Source organism: Asterias amurensis, chromosome 9 (assembly GCF_032118995.1).
Source record: "Asterias amurensis chromosome 9, ASM3211899v1".
NCBI classification, from domain to species: domain Eukaryota; kingdom Metazoa; phylum Echinodermata; class Asteroidea; order Forcipulatida; family Asteriidae; genus Asterias; species Asterias amurensis.
This window is the reverse complement of record NC_092656.1, coordinates 5,970,362-5,986,929: the sequence shown is the minus strand read 5'-3', so window position 1 is coordinate 5,986,929 and position 16,568 is coordinate 5,970,362. Positions and strand designations below refer to the sequence as shown.

The following is a 16,568-nucleotide window of genomic DNA, read 5'->3' as shown; positions in this document are numbered from 1 at the left end:
GAGGCCACTATTGTAATTTTTATTATAATTAAATAATAATGTAGGAATCCAAAGTGCGCCCTCATTGTTGGATTTGTTCAAAGTTAACTTTTGGTATTGTAACGTGTCAATCGCCCTCTTTTTCTATAGCTTCGACTCGGAAGAGCGACTTATTTTATTGGGTCTGTGATTCTCTCTATTTTTATAGGGAGCATGGCTCTGGCTATGCTCCAAAAACCTATTTATATGGGATCAATAGAGTTGTAGAGATATGTGTGAGTATTATTCTGTGTTTTTGCCCTCATTAATGCCCAAATTATTGTGATTTTGTAGCTCTCTATTCGGATCGTTTTGTTTGTAAAACCGTGTGTGTATACCAGGCAGGACTGTCACACACGTGCGTCCATTAGCCTCTGTGTGTGCTGACCTTTTGGTGAACTTCGTGCACTGTATTATGTAGGCTACATGTAGTGTATACTGTAGTGTTATATAACTTTTTGTATGTTTTTATGGGTTGGAAGTATAAAAACCTGTGTAGAAGAGATTTTCATATAAACGTCATTGGCTTGTGAATTTATTATTATCGAAATGTATGTTGGCGAATGCTCGTCCTTTATTAAGTAGAGAACCGGCTCTCTCACCTTCCGTCTCTCTCTCTCTTTACAATAATAATAGTGGCTTCTTATATAGCGCTCAGGTCCGTCACGCAGTGAGGCTCATGGTGCTGTACATTAATACCTGTGGTCACTGGGCCTTAAATCATTCCTTACACCATCTCAGCTCCCTAGAGAGTACACAGCCTATTATTAATAAAATGTGAATCCCCAAAATTTGCCTTGATGTTTTCTCAGAAATTAACCACTGTAATTGACAGCAACGTTTCACATGTGACTTTTTATTGTACCTTCCTTTATAACTTAGCCTATAAATCAGCAGTAAAAAAAAACAGGGAAAAATTATGACCCAACCTATCAGCAGATCTACGTAGTTGGCCATGGCGGTTATTTACTGCTCTATTAGTTGCGTACCATGCTTAGAGGAAAGGATTAATGGCTTATCTAGCAAGCTAAGCTTGTTTTAATTGTTAAGCGTGTTCCTAGGCATCTTGGAGACATCTTGTTCAGGTTCGAAAGGACAAATTAGTATCCACTTGCGTGTGAGATTAAATAAAATCTGAGAAAGTATAATTTGACCTAAAAGAAAGGTCTTTTTAAAACAAATAAAAATCTATTTGAGGGTGTCGTCCTTGTTAGGGGTTGCTTTTATTGAGTACAAGGGCTGACCTGGTGACAGTTGACCAGTACAAGGGCTGACCTGATAACAGTTGACCAGTGCAAGGGCTGACCTGGGCCCTTAATGAAACGGCTTTGGCTCTGGATTCGGCTTCAGGCTCGGTCCTCTCGTCTGAAGCCCTGGATGAGCATGTGCACAATGAAAGCGCATCTGCCTAAACAACTGCAGGGCCAAGCTAGCTTAAACTGAATCCAGAGCCGAAGCTGTGATTTTGGTAAAGAGCCCTAGTAGACTTTTCAGGCTATTCCAAACAAAAATTGCTCGTTTTTGTTCTTAGGGCAAAATAATCGAGAAAATCAGACCCAAGAAGAATATGATGCCTTTGAGGTTTTGCACTAAACTTATCAATGTTTTGAGTTTAAATGTTTTTAAGTAATTGCTTTAGAGTAATAGTTTTTAGTCCTTTGACTTTTTGTTTGGTAAATAAAACCCAAATTGAATTGACATTGTTAGACAATTACCAAACGTGAACACTGTCTTTAAAGAACTGGACACTACTGGTAACTACTCAAAATAATTGTTTGCATGAAAACTCACTTGGTAACAAGCACTGGAGAGCTGTTGATAGTATAAAACATTGTGAGAAATGGCTCTGAAGTAACATAGTTTTTGTGAAAGAAGTTGTGTTCCACTAAAATATTTGAATTTGATTTCGAGACCTCAGATTTAGAATTTGAGGTCCTAAAATCAAGCATCTGAAAGCACACAACTTTGTGTGCCAAGGGTGTTTTTTCTTCCATTTATTATCTCAAATTTTCACAGGTTTGTTACTTTGTGCTATTGTTGAGATACACCAAGTGAGAAGACTGGTCTTTGACAATTACCAATAGTGTCCAGTGTCTTTAAGAATGGTCCCCGTAAACCCTACGAGACTGTTTTGACCTTTAAATAAAAAGGGAGAACAACAACAGGCATTTGTTCTTCATGGCTACCCTCAACCTGAAACAAAACATTGCGTGCAGAAGGACAAGGAAGAGGAACAAAAAAACAGGAAAGAGTTTGGTTTCGCTATGAAATGTTAGTTTGCTCGGATCGAGTCAGGGGCACATACTCTGTATTCGCCGTTCATTGTTACATTCTTCCAGTCGGCCTATGGTTTTCAGGAAATGGACGGTAGGAAGGAATGGGTATAATAAAAGTGGAAGGTTAGTCAAATGATTATCACATGGTAAAACACATGACCGCCACAAAATCAATCAGTCTCTACGATAAGGCCGAACCGAATTGGCGAATACGGCTCTGGCTAGATTGTTCGCATCCCCATGCGTTGAGGTATAGGACGTCCTTAGCAACACCCTTAGAAACAGCCGTAGCCGTAGCCGCCAATTCGGATACAGCCTAACAGTCACATTCATGTCAATCACATGGTCACTTCATATCAATCACATGGCCGATTCACTTCAATCTCATGATCATTTCATGCAAGTCACATGGTCATTACCAAACAAAGCTTTTATGACATTCACAAAACTATAATGTGACATGCCATGTAAAATGAAACATATCGGAAAACATTTCAAAGGTTCATGTCAAATGCAACACCTATACCAGGCCTGATGATATATCACAATTGCCTCCATGCCCCCTGGCCATTGACTTGATGCCCTTGGTCATTGCCTCCATGCCCTCTGGTCATTTGATTTTTGAAACCAATTGTTTTAATCATTTATTAATTAAAAAAACCAGGGCTGTCCTACATGTACACAAGGTAAATCCCCTAATATACTTTTCAGGGTTTATGAACAACAATTTTTCACAGATTTTTCCAAGGGATACAAAATCAGAAAACTTACGAGTAGGAAGAAAATCATGCCTGTCATTATCAAATAATTATTCCGCGGGGATAAGAAAAGTGACAAACCTTGTTGAAGCAAAACGCTGGAATCTTCTCCTGTTCCTTGTGGATGACCCTAACCTTGGAGGTCGTTGCCGGGGGAAATCCCGCCATACCTCTCACTGAATCCACCTGTAAATGCAACACAAATGCACTAATCAACGATTTGAAAGAGTGACTCAAACTCTGGTGGTGTTTCTGATTAGCAGAGAGCAAGTTCAGGTGGCGGCTGACTAAAGTCGACTGGACTTACAGGCACTGGACACTTTTGATAATTACACCAATCAGCAGCCTCAAAGAGCGACTTGAGGTCCGCTGGTGTTTCCCATCAGAGAACAAGTTCAGGTGGCGACTGACTAGAGTCGACTGGACTTAAAGGCATTGGACACTTTTGGTAATTACACCGATCAGCGGCCTCAAAGAGTGACTTGAGGTCTGGTGGTGTTTTCTCATCAGCAGAGAGCAAGTTCAGGTGGCGACTGACTAGAGTCGACTGGACTTACAGGCACTGGACACTTTTGGTAATTACACCGATCAGCGGCCTCAAAGAGTGACTTGAGGTCTGGTGGTGTTTCTCATCAGAAGAGAACAAGTTCAGGTGGCGGCTGACTAGAGTCGACTGGACTTAAAGGCACTGGACGATTTTGGTAATTACACCGATCAGCGGCCATAAAGAGTGACTTATGCTCTGACGGTGTTCCTCATCAGCAAAGAGCAAGTTTGGGTGGCTTTTTCTCTCTTTGATTCGCCGTCGCCATGCTGGTTGCCATATTTGGCAAATCAACCGACTAATCATGGTTGATTGAAACAAAGACCAGGCATGCGTGATTTAAACAGCAAATTTACTAAAGGTCAACGCCCGAACCTGCTTCATGTGTCGATTCATATCCCAGTCTTGACACTCGCAATTGCTTAGTCCTTCAGATGGGACATTAAGCCCTAGGTTCCATGAACAAGGGTGATGTGTTTCTGCCCTGTTTTCCGCACAATAGTTTTGTGCTTACCTCAAGAATACACAATTGGGATGTAGTAGTGCTTGGGGCAATACACTTCATGCTAAATTTTAGAAAACTTATTAGTTGGAAATAATGTTTTATGAATTTATTTATCATTGGCAAGTTTCCGACCAGTTAACGGTTGGGGGAGGGTGACCTGTTTCTGCTAAGCAAAATAGTTTTGCTTTTTTTTTTTGAAAAAAACATCAAATTCAAAATAGTTTTTAAAGAGTTAATGTATTATTACATATATTAGTAAAAACTAGTGTCAGACCAGTGACTGGTGGGGAGGGGCAAGGGTGACCTGTTCTTGCTCAGCAAAAAAAGTTTTCAGCTTAGCTCAAGAATAACCACCAAAGGAACGTAGTACGCAATTGCAGCAATACACCTCAGGCAAAAATTGTTGAAAACTGTTAAATGAAACAAATTCTTAATCAATTTAATTACTACATAGTAATAGGGGGTGCAAGGGTGCACGTTTCAACCCCTGCTAAGCGTCACTAATTACACCAATTCTCCTCATTAGAAAACACTCACTGTATCCTCCAGGCCTCTCTTCTTCTTGAAGATGTACGTAATGAAGATGTCTTGTACCACTTCCTGCCTCACTAAGTAGTTCCAAAGACGTTTAGAAGGGAGCGCAGTGCTCTGTTTACACCTGAGGGTAAAACAAAAGTCAAAATAACTTGAATACAGAAAAGTTTTTATAAAGACCTGCTTGAACGGAAATGTCAAGTTGTGAACTTTGCTGAATTTCATTTAAAATGTTTTCAATTAATGAGGAAAACCAGTCATATGACTATAAATAGATTTTAATTGTGTAAAAAAAAACATCCAATTTGAATACCCTTATCCAGCGCTCTTCTGAAAGATTCGCAAAAAGCACCATTACGAATCACTCATGTTGCATCATAGTTGGGAGCTCCAATTTGTACAGCCGCTTTGCTGCAGCGTTGAGGTACAAAAAAGCAAACTCCCAAGCATGGCGTCAAAGCGTAATTTTTATGCGCACCGTCAACGGTAGAAGTGTTTTTAAATTTTCAAAACTTCGAAAAATTCAGAAGTGTGCACCTATCAAAATTACATTTAAATGGAGAACAAACGCATTGTAAACAAGTTAAAATAGCATTTCTGTCAAAAACATTCCGCCCAAGTAGCTGTTTAAATGGTTTTGATATATTTTGTAGATAATGTTTGTGGGCCATGACATGAATCCCTACTCACTCAGAATGAAGATGTATGTAATATAATTTACTGATACTTTTACCTGTAAAAGTTTCAGCTTCATTAGTCATTTCTTAGGGAAAAAAACGATGAAAATCATTGAGCAATGTTTTAGGAGAGTTGCGTATGTGTACATATGTTAAAATAATCTTCTATCTTCTGAGATGAATATTATTTTTGTGAACTTTCAATAGAGCAACTGTTTGGTTGACCAAAGAACGTGTTTGGTTGAACTACATTAAAACAAATGAGAGAAAAAAAGTTTTACTTGAATTCCAGGAAAACAGACCAAAATATTTTTTACAGCATTCTTTTTTTCTTCTGATAAGCAATTAAAACTTTGTTTTTAGTTAGCAACTAATTAAAACTTTGAAACCATATCTGCTATATTTTCTGCCTCATTAAAAATAAAAATCTGTCCTTCAAGTAGTTTCTTTCATTTCCATGTGCCTCATGGATGGCTTCAGGGAAAGGTCCCCTTGGTTCTTTTACCAGAAAGTTTTAATCTCTCTTTTCGGATCATGAAATTCAACATTAACAGCAAAAAAACACACATATAAAGAAGCGACAAAAACTTGGTCCAGACCCAAAAAGTCTATGCAAAGCAACTTTCACTAAAGGACTAGTTCGGTTGAACTATGCTAAAAATACAGGAAACAAAATTGTGACTTGGATCCATGAACAGACAACAATACTTCATACGCAGGTCCTTTTTCTGATAAGCAATTAAAACTTTGAAACCGTTTCTGCTATGTTTTCTGTTTCATTAAAAACAAAAATCTGTCCTTCAATCAGTTTCTTTCATTTTCATGTGCCTCATGGATGGGTTTTGTACAGTGCAAAGTCCCATTGGTCCTTTAACCAGAAAGTTTCAATCATAGTTTCTGGACCATAAAAATCAATGGTTAGAGTAAAAACACATGAAACAGAGAAAAGTATGAAGACTTGTTCCAGACCCAAAAGTCTATGCAAAGCAACTTTCACCAAAGAACTAGTTTGGTTGGACTATGCTAAAAATACAAGAGAAAAAAAATTGTGGCTTGATTCTATGAACAGACAAAAATATATTTTTTTCTAATAAGCAATTAAAACTTTGTTTCCAATTACCAACTAATTAAAACCTCAAAACTGTTTCTGCTATGTTTTCTGTCTCATTAAAAACAAAGATCTGTCCTTTCATTTTCATGAGCCTCATGTTGATGGAAAAAAAGGAACCATCCGAAGCAGTGTTGTAAAATCTTGAGACGGGTTTCAGGATCCATTGTTGAGTTTTTTTTAGTTTTTTTTAAAGATTTTGTCTTTCTCCAAAGTCTAAGTCTTGGCATCGAAGGGCTTTTCAAGAGCTTAAATTTCATAATCGACCCCAGTTAATTATCTGGGCCCTATTTCATAAAGCCTGTAAGCACAAAAACTCAGAAAAATATTGCTTAGCAGAAGCAGAATACCAGCCCGAAGTTTGCATTGTTGTGGCTGATACCTGACTCAATATTTGTTTAGCAAAAACAAAATTGTCAAGCTGTCTTGTGTCAAGAGCTTTTTAAAGAGCCTAAATTTCATAAAATCTGCATGACACAGTTTTTTTACAGTAAGTTTCTGAACAAATTACGTCAGAAATGTCATTGTTTTAACTCTTCACGGAGGTGAGCATAGTTACATACTTAATTTATGCTGTTTTATGCTGTCTTAATAGAAATTTCAAAAGGATTCAGACAGAACATTCCTATCAGTTGTCGCCCGACGTCCACGGATATTCGGATATTAAAGAATATCCGGTTAGTTGGTTGTTATTACAGAACTATTCTGTTTATAAATAAGTATTCGCGCCCTATGCGGATATCCGGTTAAGAAAAAAAAGGCATTCGCGGTTACGGATAGGATATTTGAATAATTCACCCAGGCCTAGTGTAGAGGGTTGACTACCTCTTGCAATTAAAACTTCATTTTTGTTTAAGTAAACACATGATGAAGGATGAAGGGAAACGGTATATGGGAAGGGAAGGGAAGGGTTCAAGTAAAGTGCAGGGTATGAAGTGTCGTGGCCGAGCGGTTTAGAGCACCGAATTCAAACGCAGGTGTTTCTGATCAGCAGAGTGTGGGTTCGAATCCCTAGCCGTGACACTTGTATCCTTAAGCAATAACACTTAACCATTGCTTCGTCCTTCAGATGGTAAAGTTGTTGGTCCCATGTTGTACATATGCATGTAAAAAGAGAAGGGGTTCGCCCCGTTGTTCCTGACTGGATTGGCAGCTAATCGCGCCACAGCACCTTGTAAACCATTACATGGTGCTAAGGATTAGGTCTTATATCTAAAACTATGTCCCACTCCTTGCAGTAATAATACCAGACGCTTTGTATCCTTTGGCAAAAAGTGCGTCATAAATACAGTTAATTTTATTATTATTATGAAGAGACGGAAGGTGTATGAGGGAAGAGGAGGTTTAGAGGAGAGAAATAAAAGGGTAGAAAGGAAGGGACAGGTACAGGGAAAGGGTAGAGTACAGAGGAAGGAGACAGAGCATAGGAAGGGAAGGGAATAGACCAGTGATGTATTGTTAGCATCGCGCCAGTAAAATAACAAGTTTGGCAGTTTGGTTTTTTTGTAATACAATACTAATACCTTACTGTGTGATACCTTTAATAAAAAAAATGATGTTCAAGTGTTGACTTCGAGTCTAAGAATGGGGCATTATGAAGGAAGAGGGCACAAGGACAGTGTTGGTTGTCAACACGTTTCAAATGACAAGGATCAATGTGCGTATTATTAAAAAACAAGTAATGAATGCATTTCCTTGGAACATTGTGTGGCGTTCGTTTGAATGTTTTCAGTAAAGTGCGCCTGATTACAGGATTTGGGTACTTTTTGTAACACAAAGTCCACAGATTTACATTAAACTTACACCGTTTGACGATAATGATAGTAGAGAGCGTACCTTAAAATATTAGTTGCTGTAGATTTTGAGTAATGAGTAAAACAACGTCATGAAAATGTGTTTTTACAGGCTAAAATAATTTTTGTCTCATAAACAGTGCGACGAAAAATATTTTCATGACATTGTTTTACTAATTTCTCAAAAGCTACAGCACCTCAGCGGGTATTATTTTCAGGGAAGCTTTCTACTATCATTATCTTCAAACTGTGTAAGTAAACCTGTGGAAATTGTGTTTTTTGTCCTACAAAAAGTACATAGATCCTTTAATGCTGTATTATTATTATTATCGAAACGTCGAGTTAAACCAATGGTTCTTTTCAGAACCGCCCCAACTCATTTAGAGATTATTACATGGTGTTACCGCAAACTCTTCTATATCTTATCTCCACCATGCAAAGTTTCAAATCCTAATTATTATTATTATTATTCATTGTCTCTCATACCTGAAAGGTGTGTTAGTGGGTTCCAGAAGCCCCTTATAGAGCAGTAGGGCGGGGCCTCCAACAGCGCTAGGCGTGTCTACGCTACACCCAGGTATGTAATCCACTGGGGGTCCAGCGAATAGATCTAACTTCCTCATCATGGCCTGCTGCCACTGCTCCAGGAGCTTCAGAATGCTGTGCAGCTTGGGAGAGGAGACAGGGAGCTCTGTTGGACAAAAAAGGAAAATGATGTGGGAAAATTGCCAAATGAAAGTATGACTGGGCCCAAATATCGCGGCTCTACTTACCGCCAAATTCTGCACTTATAATCACCATTCTCTGCTTATTATGCAAGAGCCAAGTTTTTGTGCTAGCTGTGTAAGCGAAGAATGTCTAGTAACATGGAGTATGCACGTGCACAAGCAATAATCTCTGCTAACCAGTGAAATGCGCTTGACGTAAGCGTGGATTTCCCTGCTTCCATAAATGACGATTCTTTGCTTACGGTAAGCAGAACCATGAAATTTTTGCCTTTTCGTTTTTGTATTTTCTTTCAATGATTATTTTGAACCCTTGTTTGATGTCATCTATCAGGAAGGAAACTGCTAAAATTAATAAAATAATAAATAAAATATATATTTTGACATTTATATTTACAAAATTATTTCTGAGACCCTTACCCCTGTTGGCCTGTTTTGGGCTTGTTTCTCCATCCTGATATTTTTTCTAACAACTTTTTAAGCTCGACCACACCAAATTTAAAGTATATATATGTTTATATATATTTTTTTGTATGTTTTAATGTATTCCTATATTGGAAGCACCTTGATGATTTTTAGATTGCTGTATTTTAATCGAATCATACTTTGTATTGTCCTGTGGTTGCAAATAAATAAACTAAAAAAACAATTACAAAACATAGATTCAACTTACCAGCCAGTTCTATTCCGCTAGTTGGAAGAAACGTCTGTATCTTATGGAGTACAAGCTTAACGAAGGCATAGCGCATCAAACACCAACTGAAAGAGCTGGGGTCCGTGTGTTCCGTCTCACCGGGCTGGGGCAGGGAGTGCTTCTTGGGTGGTCCGAAGGGGTCAAGATCATCGTCGTAGTCTTCGTCGTCCGAGCTGTCGCTAGCATCGGAGTCAAAGTCAATGCCCTCTTGGTTGGGTGGGATGTAAGGCTGGGGATTATAAACCGTAGATAATAATCAGCAAGTGTGTTTTAGCATTGGACTTGTAAAATTATAACTAGACAAATTTGGCAATGTGTTTTTTTTTTTACAATTAAAAAATAATGATACCCTACTTTGTCATATCTTTAAACACAAAAATTCTGTTCGAATGTTGACTTTGTTGAGCTGTAACTAGCTATCGAGTCAAAGTCAATGCCTTCTTGACTGGGTGGGATGTAAGGCTGGGAATATATAAACCATGGAAAATATTTGGAAAATGTGCCAGAAGGAGGCATGATATTTCAATCATGAAAACATTATGGGCTTGAAATTTACAATGGACTGCAGGATCGAGGCCAGTGTTTTTGAGCATTGGTCAGTAAACTTACAATTTTGACAGTCTTGTGTTTGTTCAACTCAAAAATAATACCTTACTTTAAGTGCAATATTTTTTATACAAACGGTTTGTTAAGAGTGTTGCATCAGGATAAAAAATATAGTTTGTTATCCTTACAACGATGTGTATTAAGCACTGTATACTTCAACAGGCAAATCACTCAGGTGGAATTCAAACCCACGACCTAATATATGTTCGGGAAGTAATAACGATTCACTAAAACCTTACGTAGTAGTCTCAGAACATTATCTACCTACCAGGTAGTAGTTAAAAAGTAGGAAAGTTATTTTCAGAACTGAGAGGTCTCCTAAATTCCAAAGGTCTACTCCGCGGTAGTAGAATATAAAGCAAGACGGTTCTCTAAAGAGCAAAATCTACCTTGCAAGTAAATACACACATGGTGTCGCCACAAACCAAATATATATTGATACCTCACCAAACAATGCCTCAAATCTCATAGATGTTAGGTTTACATAATAGATGTTAAATTTGCATCGGGGATAAAGAACATTAATTTTAGTTCTTACCAATACACTGATGTGGGTTAGCACTGTATACTCAGTACTTCCCCGATGCAAAGTTAACATCTACTATCGTTGCAGTACCCACTGCTAAAACATAGGATTTGAACTGCCTCTAGCTACCAGGCACTCTTGATAGTCTATTTGGTAAGACACTGCTCTAGAATTGCAAGGGTCGTGGGTTCGAATCCCACCTGAGTAATATGCCCGTGATGTTTTTTCACAGGATTCGGGGAAGTACTGAGTATACAGTGCTAACACACATCGGTGTATGGATAAAAATTAAAATTAATACGTTAGTTTTTGTTTCTCCATCTCACCTTGATCATGAAGTAATCCATGATGCTCGTCTCAGGAGGCACAAACACATCTCTTGGGGTCGGTTTCTCTTCCGTGGCCGATGCTGGAAGGCGTCCGCTACTTGCCTTTCCCATCAGACGTAACATATAACGGTTCCGCTGCTTAGTCAGGGTCTGGTCACCGGTGCTGCTTGTATTGGCTACCAGTCAAAAATTAATCAAAAGTATTTTGTTTAACTTTCAGAGCTCTGTTTTTATACCTTTCAACTTATTCTTGAACACTTGTATTTATTTATTTACAAAAGATAAGTTCAAAGGGGTTTGATACCTTTTGTAGATCAAGTTTTGGGTCAGGACATGAATCCCAACTCACTGTGATTGAAAATGTATGTTATATAATTTACCTGTAGAAGTTTCAGCTAGTTTTTGAGACAAAAAGGGATGTTTTCAGGAGAGTCGCGTAAAAAAAATTCGCGACATTGTTTTAATCATTTCTCAAAAAGTAACACACCTCAGCAAGTAGTATTTAAGGGAAGCTTTCTATCATCATGTTCAAACCGTGTAGATTTAACGTAAATCTGTGGACATTGTGTTTTCTGTTACAAAAAGTACCCAAACCCTTTAAGTCTAGTTGGGAAAGAGATTATTTAAAGGCAGTGGACACTATTGGTAATAACTCAAAATAATTATCATCATAAAACCTTTCTTGATTAAGTAATGGGGAGAGGTTGATGGTATAAAATATTGTGAAAAACGGCTCTCTCTGAAGTGCCTTAGTTTTCGAGAAATAAATAATTTTCCACGAATTTGATTTCGAGACCTCAAGTTTAGAATTTGAGGTCTCGAAATCAAGCATCAGAAAGCACACAACTTCATGTGACAAGGGTGATTTTTCTTTCATCATTATCTCGCAACTTCGATGACCGATTGAGCTCAAATTTACACAGGTTGGTTATTTTATGCATATGTTGAGATACACAAACTGTGAAGACTAGTCTTTGACAATTACCAATAGTGTCCACTGCGTTTAAGTCTAGTTGGGAAAGAGATTATTTAATACTCACGAGCAGATTTGGGTTGATCTAGTACTTTAGCACCACCGCCGAACACGGAGGACCACATCTTGGTGTCCAGCGTATGAGACGCAAGACGGAAGAGATCGTTGGCGTTCCCCGTCGTAAGAGCGTGCACCAGCTGACTCAGGTAGACGGCAAACAGACTCTCGCACAGAAACACGTTAGGGGTGGCCGAGTCTTCGTCCCGCTCGCTCACGAGTAGCGCTTGTAATGTTGCAACACCTGTATGATGAGTTTTAATAAGTAGTGTAAGATTTATACTTCAAGGCAGACTAGTATGAACTGTACTTCAAAAAAATAATATGGGTGTTATTGTAGACAAGCTTGCATATTTTAGCAAGGCATTTCATAAATAGTTGCTTCTGTGTACATGTGTATATATTTATAAATACAGGCCTGTGCATGCTAGGATTCTGTTAGATCATTGTTTAACAACATCTACATTGATGAGATAGCTACTAGAGGTTGCTGTATCCAGAGAAAATGTATGTTTGTTTTTTGTTTTTTTGTTTTTTTGGAGAAGTTTTGTGGTTTTGGTAAAGTATTTTGTACTGTATACTGGTAAAACTTACAACACTGTACATGTAGTTCATTGTAATTTTTGTCAATTTTATGTCAAGTTTTGAGGTTTGGGATAATAAAAGTGAAATTGCATTGAAGATAAATGAGAAAGTTTGAAGAATGGATTAAGATTCCCAGTTGACCAGTAATAACAATAAGCAAATAGGACTCACCTGGCCATTTTGCTGGTAATGATGTAACAGTCAGCATTCCCTCGTTACTAGCATTTCGCTTCCTTCCACTCACACCAACCAGGTTACCCGAACCAGAACGGTACATCACATTTGTGTTGCGACCGTCGTAAGCATCCATTCCAGTGGACTTAGTGTACGTATCCGCCCCGCTGAAGCTATCGCTATCGCAGAGTGTCTGATAGACGCAGGCGGAGAGTGCCATACTGAGTCGATGGATGGTGAGCACTTTACTAATGTGGCGTTTGGGGCTCGGCGGTGCGGTCAGGTCCAGGATGGAGTTCAGAATATCGTGAATGAAATTCCGTAAGTACATGATGGGATCCGTCATGACCGTCTTACACGTTGCAATACTCGCCGAGAGGAGAGGCAGAGTGGTCGGAAGCGGGAGAGGGGTGGATAACTGTCGCTGTAGGCTTTCCTGTTGTATCTCCTGCGTCAACAGGAGCAATTCTACGGCGACCGATGTCAACCCACCTCCATTCAATCCGTAGATGATCCCGTAGCTCATTAAGCTTCTCAGCAGATGATGGTGGCATTTCAGCCACTTTTTCCTCCTGGCCGCACGTTGTCGTTTCTCCTCGAGATCGATCCAGCGGGCGTGTAGAGCTCGCTCGGCCAGACAGTCTATATGCTCCAGTTCCTGATCGGCTTCATCCCCGGCGTCCTCCGAAGCTCCCTGGTTCCCCGTGACCCCGTAGTTGCATAGCTCTTTCAGCATCTCCACCTCGTGCTCCAACCACATGTAAAGCTGGTAGCGGAGCTGGCCCCCTTCCACTTCAAATCCAGTCGCCAATGTTCTGAGCTCCTCCATCATGATTTTCAGACAGGACGAGAACTTGAGCTGCTGGGCGAAGACGTCGACAGTGCCTTCCTCGCTCTCGGAGGACTGTCCTCTGCTGACAGTTTTCTCTGTGGTATGATCACCATTTTGTAGATGGTTTGGAATGGCGCCCTCTGTTGGTTTATCATCCTCTTTCTCCTCTTCTTCGCTCTCATCGCTCCAGTCCAGTTTCAACTCGTCGTCAAACTTTCCTGCAATAGGTTGACCCCAATCCAAATCTAACTCAGGCTCCGCTCTACCATTGGTCAACGGTTGACCCCAGTCCATAGACTCTGGGTTCTTTTTAGTGGGTTGGTTTGTGAGCCCTGACTCGGTGAAGCTACCTATAGTTCCCGTGCTTATCATTTCAGTACTGATTTCATGGTTGGTCTTTGTGTCTACCGTCACTTGAACATCTCCGTTTTCACATGAATGAATGCCATTGGATTTCACCGGTGGAAGCTTGGATAACACTTCTAGGGTGAGCATTGGGCAGCCTGCCGCCGAGTGGGCATGCGCCGTTGCAAAAAACATCTTCCTCTCCAAGTTTGTGATCTCATCCTTAATAAAACTATCACCTTCTTTGGCGACAAGCCCCGACCCACTTCCAAATCCTGTGATCAGGACAGACATGCCTGGTTTGTCCTGGTCAGCAAACTGTCGACGCATCAGCAGTGGATGCGTCCTCAGATGGTTGTAGAAGTTGAAGACGTCAGGGTTCCCCCAAAGTTCATCGTCGACCTCGTGGTACTCCACATTGTTCTTTCTCCTCACCGGTGGGATGATGAGCGTATCCAGCGCCTGGGTGTAATCTTTCAGCATCCAGTGGGCGATGCTTCTCAGGAAAGGGTCCTTAGACGGTTGAAGGCCATCAACTCGGTTCCCGTTGCTGTCAGATCCCAGGATGTCGCGGTAGAGAATCTCCTTCTGGGCGGTCGGCATCTCTAGGTCTTCCTCGTACAGTCTGGCGATGACCATCGCAAGCTGAACGTCTTCCAGGTTGTTCAGGCAAACCTCCAGGGCGTCCTTGAGAGATCCAGCTAGGAGGAAGAAGGCTGCTGCGTGCTCAAAGCGTTGACGTCCCAGCAGAGCGTAGGCGTTCTTCAGGGCTGCCTTACGCCAGCGTTCAATGCTGAAGTTGTTACTAAAGAACTGGGTCATTCTTTGATCACTAACAGACCTGTATGTTAATTATAAATTAAAAGAAACAGCAACATTACCAAAAACAATCTCGCATTTAAATTTAAAACAACGTTTTTCAAACTTGAGTCTGGGGTACACTAGGTGGCAGCAGACTCACCAGGTAAATCCATTGTTCACAGTAATGTGCGCGTGCTCAGAACTATATTAACAATGGAATTTTACCTGGTAAGTCTACTGCCACCTATAGTTCCAAAGTCTCCCATGGCTTGAAGACAGATACTGAGACTAAGACCAGGGCACAATTTCCTAGTGCTGCTTAACAGTAAGCAGATATATGTGCAAGCTGTAGCAGAAAAGCATAAGCATAAACGTGTTCCACAGCTTAGCTAGAAAATTAGGCAGCCATCTTGTGCATTCACCACGGATATTTATCGTTTTCATACAGTAAGCATCGGAAGATGCCTTTTCCTGTGCTTACGATTAGCAGCACTATCGGATGGTAAGAATCAAATCAGTCGTTAACCAGTGCTGTGAAATTAGGCCCAGAAGAAATGTTTCTACGTACCTGAATAATCCCCAGACTAGCGTCTTCTTCTTCATGGCCATGTAGAAGAGAGCGGCATCCAAGGGATTCTTATTTGCCTGGAACTGGGCTTTGGCAAGCTGTAAAAACATCACCATATATTCATTATTATATTATTATAGTGGCTTTTTACATAGTGCTCATATCCATCACTCAGTGACACTAAAGGCGCTTTAACATTCTGTATTTTCCTGCAAGGTATTGTCGAGCTTCGTCTTTGAAGTATATGCAGCCAATTAAACCAGGAACACCGGTTTGAACCACTTCTTTTTCGAAAAGTGCATTGGGTTCTTTTTACATGCAGTAAACAACACACTCGACCAACGGCTTCACATCCCATTCGAAGGATGCAGTAAAAATGATAAAATTAGTCTCAATTTTACTTGTTGTGTATTTTTAAACCATATTTCTATTTTTGCTCATGTCTTTATCCTGCATTTTAATGTGTGTTTTTTTTTAAATGCAGTTAAAGTTAAGCTTAGTTAATGGTTAACAGTCTTGAAAAAGATTTTTGTGGTTGAACAAAGTATTGACTAGAGTGGGATTCGAACCAACGACCTCCGGATTAACGTGCCGGCGCTCTACCAAATGAGCTAACTAGCCCCATATTGGCGGTGTCCCTATTTTGTCAATATAGTCTTGAAAAAGGACACAAGTGTCACGACTGGGATTCAAACTCACACTCTGCTGAACAGAAACACAGGAGCTTGAGTTTCAAACTCAATGGTAACTGGTGTAGCAAGATGCCAAGAGGCAGTTTGAATCCTTAGCAGCGAGTAACCAAACAACTTTAATAGATTTGTGTATCCCACTTGTTTAAAAGGTATTTCCAGCAATCAAAGGACATTAAATAGATGTTGTAGAGGAGTCTTACCTTTTCTATGCATCGTTTGAGAGTGATATCATTGCGGATCCACCAGCCAACTCCCATGGCCCTCAACTCGGCCCATGTTGGTTTGCCCATCTGATTCCCGGGTATGACGGACAGGAGTTCTTCCTCGGCTTCGGAGTGGAAGGCCCAGGCAAAGTGTGATGTGGCAAGACCTTGGCGTCTCAACTGAACCTGTTGTCAAAACAAAAAGGAAGGAAAATTGTTGTGTTTTTTTTGTGTTTTTTTAAATG

General features: G+C 40.0%; 2 protein-coding genes across 3 annotated transcripts in view; both read right to left on the bottom strand.

Annotated features, from left to right (window-relative positions):
* Positions 1-16,568, bottom strand: part of LOC139941841 (dmX-like protein 2) — a 77,516-nt gene that overhangs the window by 19,227 nt on the left and 41,721 nt on the right. Inside the window, exons 18-27 of one of the 2 annotated variants that reach the window (XM_071938466.1) lie at positions 16,321-16,509; positions 15,429-15,526; positions 12,880-14,900; positions 12,134-12,367; positions 11,091-11,269; positions 9,612-9,861; positions 8,700-8,904; positions 4,639-4,759; positions 3,134-3,238; positions 2,324-2,362 (exon numbers count right to left, since the gene is read on the bottom strand). In XM_071938466.1, coding sequence (XP_071794567.1) covers positions 2,324-2,362; positions 3,134-3,238; positions 4,639-4,759; positions 8,700-8,904; positions 9,612-9,861; positions 11,091-11,269; positions 12,134-12,367; positions 12,880-14,900; positions 15,429-15,526; positions 16,321-16,509 — 3,441 coding nt within the window. The remainder of the gene's footprint in view (positions 1-2,323; positions 2,363-3,133; positions 3,239-4,638; positions 4,760-8,699; positions 8,905-9,611; positions 9,862-11,090; positions 11,270-12,133; positions 12,368-12,879; positions 14,901-15,428; positions 15,527-16,320; positions 16,510-16,568) is intronic. The other variant, XM_071938467.1, reaches the window with a different exon arrangement.
* Positions 1-16,568, bottom strand: part of LOC139941842 (serine/threonine-protein kinase ULK3-like) — a 181,249-nt gene that overhangs the window by 136,727 nt on the left and 27,954 nt on the right. The gene's annotated exons all lie outside the window — the stretch shown is intronic.